General features: G+C 33.8%; 2 protein-coding genes across 2 annotated transcripts; both read right to left on the bottom strand.

Annotated features, from left to right (window-relative positions):
- Positions 1–5,790: 5,790 nt before the first annotated feature.
- Positions 5,791–7,733, bottom strand: LOC131608131 (thiamine phosphate phosphatase-like protein). The gene is made up of 3 exons (XM_058880062.1): positions 7,429–7,733; positions 7,128–7,332; positions 5,791–6,504 (listed from the first exon to the last, which is right to left on the bottom strand). Exons 1-3 carry the CDS (start codon positions 7,686–7,688, stop codon positions 6,241–6,243), a joined length of 729 nt encoding a protein of 242 aa, XP_058736045.1. The 5' UTR covers positions 7,689–7,733; the 3' UTR covers positions 5,791–6,240.
- Positions 7,734–16,406: 8,673 nt separating this feature from the next.
- LOC131605968 (uncharacterized) lies at positions 16,407–17,039 on the bottom strand. The gene is made up of 2 exons (XM_058878253.1): positions 16,582–17,039; positions 16,407–16,470 (listed from the first exon to the last, which is right to left on the bottom strand). Exons 1-2 carry the CDS (start codon positions 17,037–17,039, stop codon positions 16,407–16,409), a joined length of 522 nt encoding a protein of 173 aa, XP_058734236.1.
- Between the last annotated feature and the right edge of the window lie 2,542 nt (positions 17,040–19,581).

The raw sequence follows: 19,581 nt of genomic DNA on the forward strand, positions 1-19,581 counted from the left end.
TACTCCACTAAGGGCCCGATTGAATTGGATGCGAAGATTTAAAGATCTGAAAAAGATGTCATCAAAATGTTGCAACGTCTCCGGCTACCTGTTTATAACAATATGCAATGTTAAATTTCGGTTTCAATATATATGTAATTTGAAACATCTATGTTAAATTTATGTTAAGCGTTTCTGATTTTTTGGCTTTGTTTCTGAAAATCATTATTTCAGAGATGTAACTCTGAAATCCATCAATGGGTGAATTTGGAGATGGGTCTCCGAAAACACTTCTTAAAAAACGAAATATGGTGCGTTCGAATATGCATCTCTGAATTCTGGGTATAAAAAAGGAATTGCGCCAGAAGTCCATAAGAAGGTATAGAAGTGAAAAAAGAAATTCTCAAAATAGTAAATGTATTCGATTGATTACATAATTAATAGATTCATACAATCCATATTTATTTATTCATTGCATCCAATAAATAATTCACTTAACTCATACCATATTACCGTTTTACAAATTGAATTCAACCCAATATATTTTTAAGAATAATTGCATCATTTTTATAATATATTTTAAATTTTTGGGGTTAAATATGTTTTTTATCCACTTAAATGTACTAATTTCTATTTAGTTCTTTAAAATATTTTTCTCACACCAATGGTCTCTCTATTTAACTTTCACTAACAAATGTTTTGGTGTTGAAGGTGTCGCTCAAAGGTCTATGTTCACCTCTTCTATTTGGTTCTTTGCTCTTTTTGGATTTAGAGCTTCTAGAGGTATCTTATCCTTGAGATTTGGAGCCACTCGGTGACTGGGTAGAGCCGCCACAAACTTATTTTTTCAAGTGGCCTTCTTGGATGAGGCGCTCATTGTCCTTCTTGAGTTGGTAGCAGTCTTCTGTGTGGTGGCCCTTTGTATTATGAAACTTACACCACCTATTGGATTCAGGTCCGATGATGTTTGACTTAGGGGTTTGCGAAAGAGGGATATTTGTGTGTGGTTCATGTGCACCTGCTCTGAAGAGTTAGGATTACAATTTATGCGCTCCTTAGCATTCCTGGCCTTTTTCTCTGTGTTGCACTCCTCGCCCTTTATGTAGCATTACACGCCTCACCACTTCTTCCATGAATACAGAATACCTCTAAGCGAGGGATTCATTAAAATTTCCGACCTTCAATCCATTTTGAAAGGCTCCCACAAACATTTCCTAATTCAGGTGGATGACCTTGATGGTCTCCTCATTGAGTCAGGTGAGAAATTCTCCAAAGGGCTCTGAAGGGCTTTGGCAAATATTGAACATTTTGGTGGATGGCATCCTTAAGTGCATGTTCATTGAAAATTGATGGAAAACTTCTTTACTAGGTCCTATTAGTTGGTGATTGAGAGTCGTGGTAGACTCATGTACCACCTTAATGTTGTTTCCCTAAAGTTATTGGAGAGAAGCTTGTATTTTAGAGAAACATGGGCTCCAATGATCACCATTTGCGTGTTAATTGAGGCGACATGCTCTTGGGGTCACTTCTTCCATCGAGTTTTGCAAGTGATGACAGCTTAAAACTTTTGGGCACTAGGGTTCCCCATTTCTTGTCTGAGAAAGGTTTGGTAGAACCTTTGTCATCTCAGTGGATTCGGCCTCATGTTGGTGTTGTTGGAGGTTAAGGACGTTGTCCTCTTGAGTTTGATTGTTGTAAGGTAGATCCTCATATGGCATGCATTTTCGCTATGACATCTTGGTCGCCATCGAAGTTGTTGCCAGCTGAAGTTGTTGCCCGCTTTTGAACCATATTTGAAAGGGATTGAAGAGGTGGACAACAAATTGATCGTCAGATAAAAAAGAGGACCTTGTCAATTTTAATATGGTCCCACGACACCAATTGTACTTGCTAAAAAAAGTACAATAAGGGTAACTCAGTCATTAGAGGGTTATATATGGTGTTTATGTTTGGTGATGGTATTTAGAGGTAACTCACGCAAAGTGATAAGAAACTTTGTATACATAATTTCTAGGTGAAATGATTCGCTCCCCCCTCAGTCCTAAAACTGAGGTATTTATAAAGGCTCCTTGGACTTGAGTCAGAGAGTAATTACCTTCGTTTTACCCTTAGAAATGTGAAGAGTAAAGGAGTTATTCTTCCTTGGATCATGGGAGTCGACGATTATCCTCTTTGACCCTTTCTTTCAATGTGTTATGAAGGGACACATCATTTCTCATGTTTATGTGGCAAGCGGGTAGAAGAAGTGCATCTAGACAAGCTAAAACCAACTAGCGGACGGCTACTAAAATTCAGGCAACCTCATGACCCATTTCAAATGACTCATGGCTTCGTAGGGCAATTCACCTTTTACCAATGCATTTTGTCTTTCTTACATGAGTTATTCCTTCTTAAAGCCCAATACAATTATATTGTATAAGCCTCATTTTAACATTTGTCTTAGGTTTCACATTATGTCGAACCAGTAGTCATAGGAAGAATTAAATATGAAAAACTTTAAAAAAATTATTAGAAAATTTAAAAAATAATTAATTATAATATTTATTTTTATGGATGATATTGAGAAAATGTTAATGAATGAATATTATTATGCGTAATAGATAGATTGAATTGAATTATTTAAAGAAAAATTTAGTTTTAAAAAATGTTTAAAAATATACATTAACCTAAGTTCTTAAATAGACAAACATATATGTTTTTTCTCATTATCACATTACCAAAAGTTGACATATACTAACATAAGTTTTCAATGTTAGCCAAAAAATATAATAGGCGTAGTTGCCATTTACCCGTGCATATTTTAAAACTAGTCCCATTTCACAATACCATGGAATGAGGTGAGTGTAATTTACACTGAATTGCCAGAAGAGTACATGTGCACATTTAATGAACCATTGCATTCTGGTTTTTACAAGCTGTCATTGACTAATCGGCACAAACTTTCTTTCAAAATGCGTTTATTATTTCTCAGTTCTCACGTCTGAGTTCATTCAATTATGTTGACTTCATTAACTCCACTGAATTTATCCATTGTTAATAAAATATAGATTCCTTTGTAAATGTTCAAATAATACTAGTAGCTGTTGTATCATTGTTGTACAAAAGAAAAAAAAATAAATCCTTAATAGTTGAAATAAATCCTTAATAGTTGATAATGTCCGTCACATTATCTCAAAAGGTGACAACACCTCTCAAAAGCTATGAAGCTCAGAAACAGACACACAGATGCCGGACAGTTTTAAAAAGATGAACAAATTGATTGTAATCATAAGTGTTATGTTATTATCGGTGTCCGACACATGTTTTCTTCCACAGATGTCGGTGTTTCATAACTCTAAAGCCTACAATGTTATGATTTGTCACATAAGACATCATCGGTCATCAATGTGTGTCCCACATCAACATTGACCAAATTAAAATGGTTGAAATAAGCAACTTAAGTTCTCAAATTCAGTTTGGTCCCTCAAACCTTAAAACCACATTTTACCCTTCTTCCCAAATTCTTTGTTTTTGCATGCTTACACCAGAACACTAGACTCATACAAGTTCCTTGTTCAAGAAGCTAACACATATTAGAGAGCCCCTTCAACAAATAATGATGAATGACTTCCACACATATTAGGCTTTCTTTAAATGTACTAATGGCAACAAGGAAGAATGTATAGGTAACTACTAACTAGCATGTGATTTGTGTAAAGAGTGAAGGCTGCAAAGAAAATTTTCAGAACATTTAAATGAGGCACTGTTACCCTTTACTCTTCCACCAGACACCAGTGTACTATAAAGTGTTGCCCCCTTAACTTGATACATGGTATAAATGAGATTCATAATCAGTGTAGACTTAGAGGTGTCAATTTATGGGGCCAATTAATTTGAGCCCCAGCCCCATAATAATGGGGCCTAAAACAAATTCAAAAATAATAGGCCCTTAAATACATAGGGCCCAAACTTAAAAGGCCCCAAAATTTAAAAGAGGGCCATTAGGCCCCAAATCAAATAAAATTTTAATTCAAGTTGAATTCTTGAATCACTTGAAAATTATCTATGTTGAAAATCCTTTAAAATCAAGTAAATGATTTTTATTGGGAAGGATGAGTAAGTAACGGTGATGATTATACTTTCTTTGATTTCGTTTCAACTTTCTTTGAACGTGGCAACGAAACAATAAATCATGGATATCCACCAAAATAAAAAAAGTAGATAAACATGTTCGGATTTTGTTTTTACATAAGAAAAAGAAATTGAAAAGGAAAAAGTTAAAAAATTTAAATAATTATGTCGTAGTAATTTACAATTTTAATATTCTCTCGGGTCACAATTACAGAATTATAAAATAAAATCATTATTTTCGCACCAATTAACAAAATTGATTAAGTGTAATTAATATTTTTAATTTCATATACAATCTAAATAAAATTTATTATAATATTCTTAGCTATAGTTGATGAATCAACTACTAACATATAATATTTTTGAATTAAATCAATAGTATAATAGTAATACGATTTGCTTATAATTGTGAGTTTGTGACTAAGATTTAATGTAATTTTTTGTTTATAATAGTATCAGGAGGGAGTATTAAACAGAGACAAAACACATGTTAAATTATTAAATTGTGCATCTGACCATCCTAGACACTTATTAGTTGTAGTAAGAAATGAAGTGTAGCAATGATCTCAACAGTAAACATAGTTTTAAAAAATTGAAGTGCAATTTATAACTAATAAAGAAGTTATAATAAATGTAGAGTATATGGAATTAATATAGAAGGAGAAAGTTTTAAAAAATTGAAGTGCAATTTATAACTAATAAAGAAGTTATAATAAATGTAGAGTATATGGAATTAATATAGAAGGAGAAAGAGATAGTGATAGTGGAAAGAAGTTTCAAAATCATGGTAGTTTCTTTAGTGGGATCGAGTAGTGGGTTAATTGTTTTATTTATTTAATTAAATATATATATATATATATATATTTAATCTATAATTTAAATTAATTAATAATTAATTAATATTTATTAAATCATAGTTGTTTCTTTAGTGGGATCGAGTAGTGGATTCATTTTGATGCAGTTATCCATTCATTTTTTGATTTTTTGACGAAGTTATGAAAACAAAATACATAATTTGAATCAGTTTTTAAATTGATTATAATAATTAAGAAAGTGTTTTTGAAATAGTGGGAGTTTTTAATTCATTTAATTAATTTAATTATTTATATTTATTAAAAAAATTGGCGGAAAATTTTGGTGGAAGTATTTATAATTTAGTATGATGATATGATGATATCATGATGATAATCCATATTGAAACTAGAAATGAAATTTTTGAAATAAAATAAGGCCCCTCAATAGGGCCCAAAAATAACATATTAATTAAGGGGCCTAAAAAATTTCTCATTAACAAAGGGCTTAATAAAATAGGGCTTTAGTGGGGCTAAAAAATTGGGGCTTTGAAAAATTGGGCTTATTTGACAGCTCTAAGTGTAGTATGTGGTGGCGAGCAAATAGCTATGTAGCACTGACACCTCTATAAAAAGGTGTGTCAGTGTCGGTGTCGATTTAATGTCGGTGTCGATTTAGTGTCGGTGTCTGAAATCGACACTTATGATTATGTTTAATTCATTAATTATTAGTGTCGGTGTATCAGTGTTGGTGTCGTGTTTCCGGTGTTTGTGCTTCGCAAATAGAGCAAGATTTGGAGAACAAGAAGGGAAATGCAATTTCATGGTTCTGAGATAAAAGCATACAAAACGCCAAACCAAACATTTACGAACCACATGGATGGTTAAAATATAGGCAATAACAAAGAAAGCTTCAATGCTTTCATGTTTTCTTAAAAACCCTTGAGCTGTTCCACATTCTTCTTTCTATAAATAAACTACAAAGGAGAAAGCTGTTCCACATTCTTCTTTCTATAAATAAACTACAAAGGAGAAATGTTTTGGAAACCAAAATAGTGGTTTTTCATTCTCCGGTGGAGCTGGAGCATTAGGTGTTAAAGTTTTGTTTTCTGATGTTTACAAATAACACTAACCAGTCATGAATAAAGGTCAAACAATGCTTGTTAAATGGATTTTTACAAACACTGATCCATCCAATAATTTCTATATGTTAGAAAGGTAATAGGAAATTTCTGCGAGATTGCAACTAGTCCAAAGAACCGAACCCTCTAAATTCGCAGAACAAATCATGTTTAAGGTGCTAGTAAGTACTTATACCTATCAGGGGCAGGAGAGTGTAACTCGTGCGGCCGCGTACCTTTTAAGCTACGTGACTAATTTTTTTGACCAGGTTGAGTAAGATGTTCTCCAACTCCTCCCCACTGCTCCAATCATGAACTTTTGCATGAACTAGTTTTGGATCACTGCAAATCCTGTTCCATAAGGGATAATTCTTCCTAGGCATTACAAAATCATCTTCCCTAAGCTTCAAAGTCGGGCAATAATCACCTGTCCCATCTCCAAGGTAGATGAATCTTGTTTCGGTTTCAGCTAATGAAGCGCGTATTCTGTCTATTACCAAACCCTGAGATGGAATAGAAGACAAAATCAATGAATGTGAAGTTGATAGGATCACATAACACAATAGATTTCAACTTTTTGCAAGTGATAAAATAAGCAATAATTTCAAAAACAATTGGTATTGAGACTATATCAACCACATTTGAGTACAATTCTCCGCAATATCAACAATTGCGACGTAACCGCAACAGTTATTCAAAACCATGGCTATAACACAAAATCAGCATTACATTGATACAAATATTAATTGTTTTGATTCAAGCAGCTCAAACTTAACTAAACAGTTACACAAAACTAAAGGCCTGTTTGGATGGACTTATTTAAGCTTATCTACTGCTATAAGTTTTGTGACAATGTTTGGGAGACTTGATCAAAACAACTTATGACATTTTTCATAAATTTTTTTAAACTTATTTTTATAAAGTTTTCAGGATAGCTAATCAAAATAACGTATAACATACGTAAAAACTATTTATATTTATTTTATCTTATGTTATAACAATAGCTTATGCATAAGCACTTATGCTATAAACTGCAAATAAGTGGTTTATCCAAACACAGCCTAAGTTCATTTGTAAACAAATTAAGCAACAAAACTAACAGAAACACATCCCAGAGAGTATATACCTTGCACATATTGGGAGGGCAAAGGTGACAATCATGAGGAGGCAATGACAACGAATCATGAAACGGAGTAACATGAAGACAACCCTTTTCATCAACAAATGTCGGATTCGTATAAATTTCCGAAAAACACCCTAAAATACCATGGTGTTCAAGAATAGTCTGAATATAAAACAAATTAGCATCACTAACAATCCTCAAATCACATCTGCAAAATCAAAAAAAAATAAAAATCAAATTTTTCCACAGCCCAGAAACTCAAACAACAACGAATCACAAAAAACACTACTAGCAATAACATTACCCTAGAGATTGTGCAGATTTGATGGCGGAAACGATGTTTGGATGCAAGAAAGCGGTTTTGAGACATTGTTTGATGTTGTTGGTGGTGATTCCTTTGGAGTGGAGCTGTTGCATGATTGTGTCCATGAGAGAGGTCCATGGAAGGGTGGTTCGGAGTTGGTTGAAGAGGTCGGTGAGACCTGTTTGGTTGATGACCCATCTGTCACTGTCGTCGTCGATAATGGTTCGATCGAAGTCGAAAATTATCACTGGAAGAACCATTTTTGCAACGTGATAACAAAGGTATAGCTTGGCCAATAGTTGGTTTAATGTATTTATTTATTGAACTATTGTTAAAAAAAATATTTTATATATACATACACTTTTTTTAATTGAACTTTTTTTTAATTATTTATTTATTTTCAATAGAAAATGAGATTATATATAAAAAAAATTAGAGGATTTCTTAATACACCTCATGAATCTCTTAGACATCTAGCAAAATTTTATTTATGCTTCTGCTTCTATTAACAGTGGCGGGCCAGGAATTTTATGCAGTCTGGGCAAAAATTTTACCTCATTGATTATTCATCTGTTTTAATTTTCACATCCTATTTTTATTAATTTTACCCCTGATTTTGTTTAAAAATCGACTATTAAATTAAGGGGAGTACAAAGAAAATAGGGGTTGAGCCCGGGCGCCTGTCCGGGCTAGCTGGGCCTTGGCTCCGCCCCTGCTTCTATAGATGTATCTTAGGAAGCACTTTTTTTTAAAAAAAAAATGTTTTTTTCGTAGATGCATCTACGGAAGCGTTAAAACATAGTGAAGCTTGAAATTTTCTCAATTAATTAGGATAATCTCAAGTTCATTCCATAGCTACACCTATGGGAGGGTTTGAAAATAGAGTGTTTCGTAGATGTAATTACAGAACATTCTGTTATATTTTAAATCAATTACATTTCACTCAAAAACTCAATTTTTATAACAAAAATATAACATCAAATTATGGTAAATCAAAATAGTGCAATTGAGGTTTTCCAATTACTTTGATTTACTATAAATTGATGTTTCATTTTTGTTTAAAAAATTGGAGTTTAGGAGTGAAATGTAGTTGATTTGAAATTATAATAGGTACATCTACGAAATACTCTATTTTCAAAACCTTTCGTAGATGTAACTACGGAAGTTTCATGAACTTAATTAATTTAAGATTTTTCCAATTAATTTAGAATCTTCCTAAGTTTTAACGCTTCCGTGGATGCACCTACGGAAAAAAACAATTTTTTTTTAAAAAAAAGTTCTTCTGAAAGTACATCTACGAAAGCAGAGAGACAATTTTGACAAATCGATTGTGGGTGAGAGATCTAAGGAGTGGGGTAAGATATTCTCTAATTTTTAACAAGATTAATAGTAATATCATTTGTATACTTTTTCTTATAAAAAGTGATATATTTTATGGTTGGTTCAAGAATGACAAGAAAAGGATTACCCAATATCAGGCTAATTAGACTTCCTTTTCAAAAGAGGTGTATATTGCTACGAGAAATCTTAAGAGCAATGTAATTTCCGTAGTCTAAAATTTTCTACTCAAACATATTCGATATGAGTGGGTATGCGAGATAAATAGACAGGTTGAGTGCAGGTAGCCGAATCCTGTCTTTCAACGCTAAAATTACAAAGATTTGACATGAAACAAAGTTGATTTTCAAGAGAAGCAGTTAAAACACCTTAAGAAGTTTTTCTATAGAAGAAATGGTTTCGTAGTAGTTCAAGAACTGGAGACACGCGTAAGCAAAGTAGAGGACAAAAAGCCATGTAATAGTGTACATGTCTAGTGCCGAAGAGTTTACCGTTGTCGACGATTATTGATGTATATATTATATATGTAGTTTTCGGCTATGTGACAAGGGTTCACATTTTCACTCGACTCTCTTTAAAATCCACACATCCAAGTCATAGAGATTCAAAATTTGTGAAAAATGTATGAACTTGTGTCTAATTTTTTATATAAGTATTTTCGCTCGATTGTTTTACTAGCTTTTGTCGTTTATTTTATCCTTTCAAGCGATTTTGCGCTTTACTTATTTAAATTTCTATCCAATTGCTCTACCTTCAAACACTAAGTTATCAAGCACAAATACATTTTCTCAAACTTTTTTTTTCTACAAATTGTCCTTAGGATTTTTTCAAGTTTAATCCTTTAAGTGAATTAAAACTTGTTATTTGTTTACTAAAAATACCAGTAAACAAATTGGCAGACCCAGTGGACCCTTTTGTGCAAGAAATTTAAACTTTTGTAGAAAAGTATTTGTGCTTTATTATCTGTTTTCTTATCCATGCATGCAGTATTTTCAATGTCTGAATGTTTATGCGTCTGAGGATGTTTACTGTGAAAATTGGTAAACAAACGCTAGTCTTCCAAAAGTAAAATAAACTTTTGGTTACTCACAGGATCAACTAAATTGATCATAGGACATGTGCTTTATGTTCAAAATAATTCCATAAAAGGTAAAAAAAACAATTCAACATGAATTAAGTTCTTTTTTTAAAATTTGTTTAATCTACACAGATCTTGTTTAAAGTGGCAATTGAAACTTGTAAAATAGACAATGTAAAGGCAATTGAAGGATAAATGGTATGAATATAAATGACGAGAATGTAACTTTCTGGAAATGTAAAACTATATAAAAGTGTACAAAAAAAGGAATGTAAATATGGTGTTTTTATATGTACATTCTCAGGTTGACTCGTTTCTCACACATAGATACTTTGAGTAAATTATTGAGATTTTGTACAAAATGAACACCCCGAATCTATACATTAAGATCCCTATATATGCTAATTCGATGAAACCGCTTCTAACGGTCTTTCGACTAAAGCACGTCACGTTGTGCTATGCATGCTTATCTCTTGCCCTGAAGCTCCACGTGTCTCTAAGTACAACAGATCAGGACAAATAGCAGTTATACCTTCGCTCCAACTTAACTTCTCTATCAAAGTCCATGTCTAACATCTCCCCTTATAAAGGCTTACAATCATTAATCATGCCAAATTATGTCGAAGGTTTACAATCTTCTCGAAATCTTTTCATTTCTCTTAACAATAATGTGGTGTCGAATTTACCAGCTAACAAATTGTCCCCCAAAATGTCATTTTCGATATATCGAAGAAAATGGCATCTTTTGACCATTATTTTCGACCCCCACAAAAACCTTTCAGATCACATGGCGTCATAGTCATTATGACGTTTGTCTCCAAAACATCTCTTCAGACCTCGCGTGCAGATTTTCTGCAATCATGATACTCCTAGGACCTAGGAGATCATGGGTAGCTCAATAACTGCTACGATACGTTAGCAAATCAGCTGCAAGAAACACGTCCCACTCAATGAGCCCACTCCCTCTCTCCCACTACTTGACGAAATGGTTCCAATTCATCACCTATAAATACCCACTTTCTTTGCCATTGTAACACTCCTTTCTCCTTCCAAGTCTTTTGCAACCTCGTTCTCTTGTAATCTTCACCTCTTTCATCTTTTTCAAAATCATTCTCTGCAACCTCCATGGCAACTTCCTCCACAGCAACCACTAAAAAAGCCCAAGAAGGCAAGAAGACGACGAGTTTACCTTAAGTACACAAGATACTAGGTCCCAAGGTCGTCAGAAATTACGTCCATGAAATGTTTAGCAAAGAACAACATGTTATCTTCAAATCCCAGGCATTGCTCCCTATTTCCATAACTGCAAAAACCATGCAATTCTAGGTCCTATACGCAATCCTTCATTAGACCATGAAAAACTTAAACACTTTTTCCCCACTTATGATAGATATAGGCCTATAGGGAACATCAGAAATCCTAGATCCACAAACGAAGTTCATATTGTTGAAAACCCACACCCTGATTGCCAAGGCGATCCTTCGATAGATGAACCCATTAAGCTAGGATTCATGAACAATGGATTTAGGGTTTTCCGATCTGCCCTTCCAACAAAAGATGATGATTATTTAGCATGGCTGGCAAAAATAGAGAAAAAGAAATCCCAATTCTGGTAAGATATGGGTATCTTCGATCTAATAGAGTTGTCAAAGGTAGGACCTGCGTATTGTTCGAGTATGTTAGTTGCTACCATATTCTTCTGAGATAGCACCCATCAAAGCTTTCATCTTCATTGTGGAGTGATGACACCACCTTGTTCGACATAGTTGTTATAGTCGGACTCAAACCTACTAGTGAAACCTTCGAGCCCACATGTCTGGATGAGGATTCCATAGACTTTGATGTCTTTAGGGCGACATATAGTACTCATATCAAGTATTATCATGACAAAAAAGTGATGATGTATCTGATCGAGAGCACTTTGCGTTTCTCACCCTATGGTTATGATGTTATGTCTTCTGTTCGAGATTCGTATAGATAGCAAAGAAATTCATCATCGTAGCCAACCAACTCCATACCAGTTGTAACATCCCAATTTTTATTATTTATTTATTTAAATAATTATTTTATTATTTAATTATTATTTGGTATGATAATTATTTAATTGTGTGTTGTTGTGTTAATTTGGCTATTTGAGTTATTAGAATTATTAGTAGAATAATAATATAATAGCTATTGGGCCTAATTATTGGAAATAGAAATAATAAGAAGGAATGTGTGACTAAGCCCATTTTCTTAGAGAAATATAGTAAGAGGAAACTAGGTGTAGTTTCATAACACATTCATTTGGTAGAAAGAGAGAGAGAACTCAAGAGAGGAAGAAACAGGAGAAAGAGAGAAAATGAAGGAAACCTAGAAGAAGAAGGATCTTCAAGAGGTAAGGGGGAGAATCCTCATTATTGTGTGTATTGTATAGTATGCAATGTGTAGTTGTATGCTTAGGACTTTCATCTCTTCACTCTCTCATAATTGCAAATGTTAGGGTTTGTTTGGAATCCATGAAATGATTGTTTTGAATCATGTTTGATGATAGTAAATGGATGTTGTTTGATAAATTGATGAGATATTTGTTGTCAATTGATGCATAGATTGTATATGGGTTAATGGTTGTTGTATGAGGGGAATAGGGAAGAGAAATGGTGATTTTTGGGTTTATACGCAGCATGAGTCGACCATTACAGAAGGCAGGGTCGGCCTGAGCTGCAACCGATGCAGGGCTTGAGTCAACCGCTGCAAGGTATGAGTTGACTCATGGGTCGGCCTGAGTGAATCCGCAATTTATCCAATTTTGACAGATTTCATAAAGACCATAACTTTTGAACCGTAAGTCCGTTTTGTGTGTTGTTCGAAGTGTTGGAAAGCTAATGAGATGAACTATGCATTGGTAGAATAAAATGAGTCATAGGGTATAGTATTTAGATATTAGAACTAAGATTAAATGATGAACTATGTAGAGATAACATAAGAAATATGTTCTTTGTTATGAGTTGGTGTAACTATGTTATGTTATACTTGATGAGTGATTTCCTTATGATGAGACAATGAGACCATGCGGGGATATAACAATAGGTAATTATTTTCTATTTTGAATTGATTTAACTATTTTTTATCGTGACTTAATGTATGTGCTATAATGAATTAATGTTGGATGTGAACAACATGTGTTGGTATTGTTTAGTATATGTTATGATGATGTGTTGAATTGGTGAATACTATGAGTATGATGTGTATGTGAGTGAAAACATGTTATTTGAATTGTAATTATGTAATATGTGAATTGATGTTGGATGATAATAACATTGTTGAGCTATAATGTTATATGTTATTCGTGATGTGTGTAAATGTTTAATGCTATTTGGATGCATTGTTGATAATGTTTACATGATGGATGTATGTTGTGAAATTGGTGGTTAATTTAATATGTTGAATTATGATGTTATGCGGTGTGTTAAGATTGTTGGATGATTTTAATTGCATATGTTTTGTGATAATTGTACATGCATTCATGGTGGCCTTGATCCTTTGAGGGGAAATAGAGGTGATGAACTATATGTTCTTTGGTAGTGTGACCATGTGGGGTGTAAGCTACGATGATGGCTTTGATCCTTCAATGGAAATAGAAGCATGTATTTGTTCCTATGTGGATCGGAAGAGGTGGACTATATGTTCATATTGGAGGGCTTTGGTCTTGTCTGGATCTGAAGCGTGGCTTTGGTTCTTGAATATAGAATCGAGAGCGGTGAGCTTAATGTTCACATTGGTACCACATGCATGAGTAATATTATTTGCATTGGAGTCACATTGTTTGCTATGTGATATTTGAATTAATGTGTGCTTATGTGTTGTTTTGATAATTGTTATTTCGGTGGAAAGTAACAAAAGTTGAGTTATGTGTGATATTTGTGGAACGTATTTAAATTATGAAGTGTAATGAATTGTTGGGTTATTTGTATGTGATATTCATTGTTCATATTATATATATATTCATAATGATGTGAATTTTCACCCTTTTGTTTGAATGATGTTCTATGCAACATCGCGTAGGTTCAGACGAGTAGTGTGCTTGCACAAGGACTAGCCGAGAAGCTTTTCGGTTATTTCACTTTACTAGGTGATTATGATTGATAGATGATTATAGTATGGGATATGATCATTGAATTATTGTGAGAATCTATAATTCCTTTGTGTTATGCATATTGATGAAACATGATGTTTTAAATAGGTGTTATAAATATGATCATATACATGTGGTGTATGTTTATGTTTGGTTTTCATTGTTGTGGAAATGACACGTGACACTCTTTATTGTATGCATTCTATTTTACTCTGTTATTTTATAAAAATATTTGGGGTTAGAAATGGGGTGTTACACCAGTCACAGACTGTGTTTGAGTGAGATGATCCTAATTCACCTCTATGAGTCCCTTGGCGAAGGAGTTACGTATCTCAAGAACCCAAAACCCAATGGAAACTTACTCTTTGCTGGAATTTTTCGGCTGCTTCAATTCTGGTTGAATGCTACTTTCAAATCCTCTCTACCTTACCTCAGCCCCATCAATGCTGACTCTGAAGAGATAAAGAATAGAAGAGTGGAGTGGGTTCGTCTGGCTCAATTTACTCTGGTCGAAGAAGGATGAGACCTTCATCAAATCTTCACCAACTTCATGATGGTCTTCGCGAAGTGTCATAATATTACCCCTTCTATGGCTCCGCTCGTAGCCTGAAATATTGGTCCTGAATAGTTCACTCGACCATTACCTGCACCCAAGAAAGAACAAGAGGTGGAAACTTTTGAAGTTTGGGAGCCCTTTCTCTCTCGAAGAGTAATACCCCATAAGCTTCGTCCATCGAAGAACAACATTGTCTTGTTAAGTTATCAACCAAACCTTGTCGCTCCATATTTTGGTATTATCCAAATCCTACTGAAACCCCTTTTTGACAAAAAGTGCAATCTCCTCCTCTAAAACATGAATCATACGGAGGAGCAAAGTAGTAAGATCTTATCAAGATACTATGGTCGAACCAAACCGGTTCCTGTAACTTACCAGCCATTCTTTCTCCCTACCCAAGAGTTTGATGAATGGTGGTACAACTACTATTCCAAAGAATTTTTAGATGTCGAAGGTTTTACCAAGCATCTAACAAAAGCCTTTTCCTCTGGGTAGAATAAAGTCAAGAAAGGTACGTCGACCCATGTCAAGGAGATTCAAGCCTTCTAGAAATACTTTAAAACTGTTTATAGGCCTGATGACTTGATTCAAACCATTTGCTAAGCCGTAGTTACTCTAAAGGAATTTTTTTTGAGAAGGTTGATGCATTAAAACTACCTTTGAACGTTAGACCCAAGCTGCGTTACGAACTAGCTTTTAACATGCATCCTCTAAAGTTCCCTCGACTACCAACTACCGATTTCGGTGTGGCTCTCAGCCTTCTGTTTCCAGACTGGTTCGTCTGTGGGGACTTTATGAAAAACCTTCGTGAAGATTCATAAAAACGTGCCCATCGGGTGGTTCCAACCAAACATACCTTAGATAGTTTCAAAGGTCACCTTCATATTAGCCTAGAACATGTTCGTGTGCTTTCTTCGATACTTGAAGGTGTGGACTGGAGGTCCTTTGACTCAACTCTTTTCTTTTGAATTTCTATTTTAATTTTCATGCTAACTCTTATTTTTCTTCTGGAGTTACATGGGATTCGAAGAAGACATCTTCTGCTAAAGTTTCTATTGAGGCAAAGGCTGAAGAAGTCGAAAACCCTACTGCGACGAAGGTATGCTTTAACAAAAAAACTCATCTTTACTATATTTTTTATATTACTTCTTATATTAGTTTGACCTCTTTTAGTCTGCCAAAAAACCTCCGACTCCCTGAAATAAAAAGAGGCAAGTAAAGGTCATCGAATCAGATTCCGACTGTGACCTCTCGCCAGATACAACAAAACTTGTGAAAAGGACCAAGAGGCCACATAAGACTCCTCTTCGAAGGTCACAAAAATCAAGGTGAAGAAAACTCCTCTTCCAATAGTCATTCACATTGACTCCCATCCACTACAAGTGCTCGAACCAACAGAGAACGGGAATTCAAGTCCTGAAGTCAAAGACCTAAAGGTAAGTGCTTTTTCATTCATGCGAGATCACCCTTTTCTTTATTTTTATTAACACGTATAATTTTGTCTCGGTATTATTTTCAGGGTGCAACAGAAGTTTCGAAAGAAACTATCATCGAACAACCTTGTCACCAAATCCCTCCAGCTGATGTTGTCACCAACCAACCAACTTCATCTCCAAAAAACTCTGACAAAGGTTCTATGGCTGAGATCAACAAACCAATCGAAAACCATGAGCCACAAGATACTGGAATGAAAGTCGCTGATAACTCCTCTAAAGAAGGCCCTTCTAAGATTAATGAACCCAAGAATGATGAGTCTCACCATGAAGAAGAAGCTGAAGAAGAAAAAGGGGATGTAACAACTTTTCAACTACCATGGAGACATAACCAATCAATCTTGGTTCTTTAAAGCATCATTTTTCGCTTAATGGTATTCCATTTGATAACCTCTTCTGTCAGCTTTTCACCTTCTTAATGCTTTCCTCATTCATCCTATTACTCATAAGTTCATTTTGAGCCCTGTATAAATCATGTATAGTCTGCACAATCTTTTGTTACACATCACTAACATGGTTGTTCAAATTTCTAAGTTCCGGCTGCAACCTCTTTCGCTTCTGCCAGAGGACTTACATAGGTTTCCCTCTTAAGGGTTGTTTCCAACTCCTTTCCACCACTTCATTGTAACCTTTAACATCCACCCAATTGTTATTAAACTTGAAATGATGGCTTTTATTCCTATTCAAACCAGGTCCTGCAAGGTATAGCATTGCATGATCAGACACATTAGGAGGCATAATGTTGATGGTTAAATCATTATTTGCTTGGAGCCAATCTACATTTGCCAGCACCCTATCAATATGAGAGTAAATAAGATTCATCATCTGCTGATTGAACCAAGTATAAGTATCCCCATTGCTATCCATATCATGTAATCCAACATTTTGCATCATGCTTTGGATGTCCCTGTATTCATTTTCAGTCACTAACTTACTCCAAATTTTGTCTTGGACGGTGATTACATTGTTGAAATCCCCTACTGCACACCATGGGCCTTGCTGGGTATAGTGTAGAATCTTCATTTTTTCCATAGTACTTTCCTTTGCTCTAACTCATTGTGGGCATATATGGCATTCAACCAATACTTAAACCTACCATCCAATTCATACACCCCACAGTGAATATGAAGGCTCCTTTTTAGAATAAAAAATTAGAGAGTTTTTATCTCGGTTTAACTAGAAACCGAGGTATAAAATCAGACGTAAAATCTATAAAAAATAAAGGCGCCTTTTTGTTTCTAAATAAAACAAAAATTGTAGGAGCTGGAAATCGAATCTCAAACCCTAAACATATATTTATTTAAGTTTTTATTAAAACCGAGGGAACATATTGATTTTTTATATAAAAAAACAAGGTGCTCCCATTACATATACCCTCGGTTTTTTTAGTGTTCGTGGCGAAAGCTTCGTCATAAAAGTGTTATTTGTAGTAGTGAAAGGAGGAGCAAGAAAGAAATGTTAGATTAATTATTTAATTAATCAAATATGGATTGAAATAATTAATTATTAATTAATTATATTATAGTCAAATGTTATTAAACACTAATTATTGATGGATTGTTTGATTGGGCTTTGTGCCTGAATGGACCGTGATGGGTTGGACCATTCAGTTAAGCCCAATGAGAGGTCTCTGCCCTCAACCGTTTAGTTATTTAAGCGTTACCCCATTAGACGATTAACATACAGTGAAAACCCTATGCGGCAATGAGGGTAGTAATACTCTCATATTCCCTCTCCTCAACCGACAATTTCTTCAATATGATAAGGTACATTGTTCTTATCATTGTTGATTATTATTTAATATAACAATATGCTATAATTTGTATCTATAGATTCAATTAAGTTTATCAAGAAATGGTACATGCGAAAATAAGTTGGACAAAGAAAACTTTTGGAGACAAAGTGGTAAAACTGAAATTCGGGTAGGAGAGGACACTATTGGAAGCAAAGAAAGTACTCAAAGTAATGTTGAAGGAAATACGAAAGTGATAACAAAATGTAGAAGAGGAAAACTGAAAAGTTCTAAAAGAACTAATAGAGAAGTTTATATAAAGAGGGGTGAACATTACACGATTGTGGGGTGACGTTAGCATAAGTGATCCAATAGTTTAGACACCTTCTTGGGGTCATAAATGCACTCAAGAGCACTCGAAGGGTCTAGCCTATGTGCAACCCTAAACTAATCATTTAGGGTTCCATGTGAGGTAGTAAGACGGAACATTCTAATTATTAAACAAACATTTATTGAAGATTTCCTGGACTTTCCCTTACCCAAAACCGGAGGCCAAAACTTAAACTTGCCCAAACTAGCTTGAAGACTTCCCACACTTTCAATATAACAAATCTAGGGGCAACAGTTCTAAGCCGGGTCAAGGTCCAATAAAAAAAGCCAATTAGGCCCACTCAACCACTCATTATAAATACTACTAGTGGCGCCAATAAAAGATACATACATCATTTCTTAAAGATCCACCTCCACTTTTACCTTCCTGATAACTAACTTTAGCGTTTGAGTGTTAATCTTATAGATTAGTCAGACACGTGATAATGGAATCGGAGCTCCGCCACAACAATTACTCCAATTAAATTCTCTAATTATCATCTAATTCCAGTAAGAAACAGTAACTATCACAAATTTACTTTCAAATTCTTTACTACAATTTAAAATCCATTTGAAGTTTTTCAAATTCAATTGTTGTTTTGCATTCAAATCATTTAATGTCAAAACACTTGGCCATTAAATTTTTTTATTCAATTAATATTGTAGCACTAACTATTTGATAAATGAGTAGGAATAGCATCACGCACGTCTTATGCAATGTTATCGTGTGTTCCATGTCGATTTCAATCACTATAAAGTGCAAATGGCGCAAAAGGTAAGTAGCTTAAATCTATGATAACACTTTTACCCAAGAATGAAAACAATTCGATAGTACTAAACTGTCACAACCATATACTTATAATATGCTTATTAATTATGATAGGTAGATAATACTATAAAACAGTGTTGGTAAGGATGTCATTGCCCAATGTCCACTTTAAAAGCAATTGACTTCTTTTGTGATTAGTCACACATTCATTGACATAAACAATCAAACTGAAAATTGACTAGGACACATTTTTGACATGTCTTTTAGAATAATTATGTAGAAACTCTTTTGTAATTTTCTTTAGTTGGTTGGAACTTTGGAATATGCCAATTTTAATTATTTTGTACCTTGAAGAAAGTCTTTGCATAAATTACCAACATAATTTAATTATATTAGAAATTCAATTAATAAAAAAAAATTGAGTTAAATAAATGGAATTTATTATTTAAAAGTTTAATCTTTAACGACAATATTTATTTATATTTATGCATTAATGTAAATAAATTATAAATATTTATAAATCATCAAATTTTATAAAATTTTATAAAAAATTAAAAAAAAAAACATAAAAGTTAATTGAAATATCTGCTAATAACACTTAGTTGTAAGTTTTTTTTTAAAAAAACCCTTTTAACAAATGTTAAGTACGATTTAAAATGTTTTGAGATATTAAACTAAGAAAAACATAAAATAGATCAGATTAG

The sequence above is a fragment of the Vicia villosa genome, linkage group LG5 (assembly GCF_029867415.1).
Source record: "Vicia villosa cultivar HV-30 ecotype Madison, WI linkage group LG5, Vvil1.0, whole genome shotgun sequence".
Classification (NCBI taxonomy): Eukaryota; Viridiplantae; Streptophyta; class Magnoliopsida; order Fabales; family Fabaceae; genus Vicia; species Vicia villosa.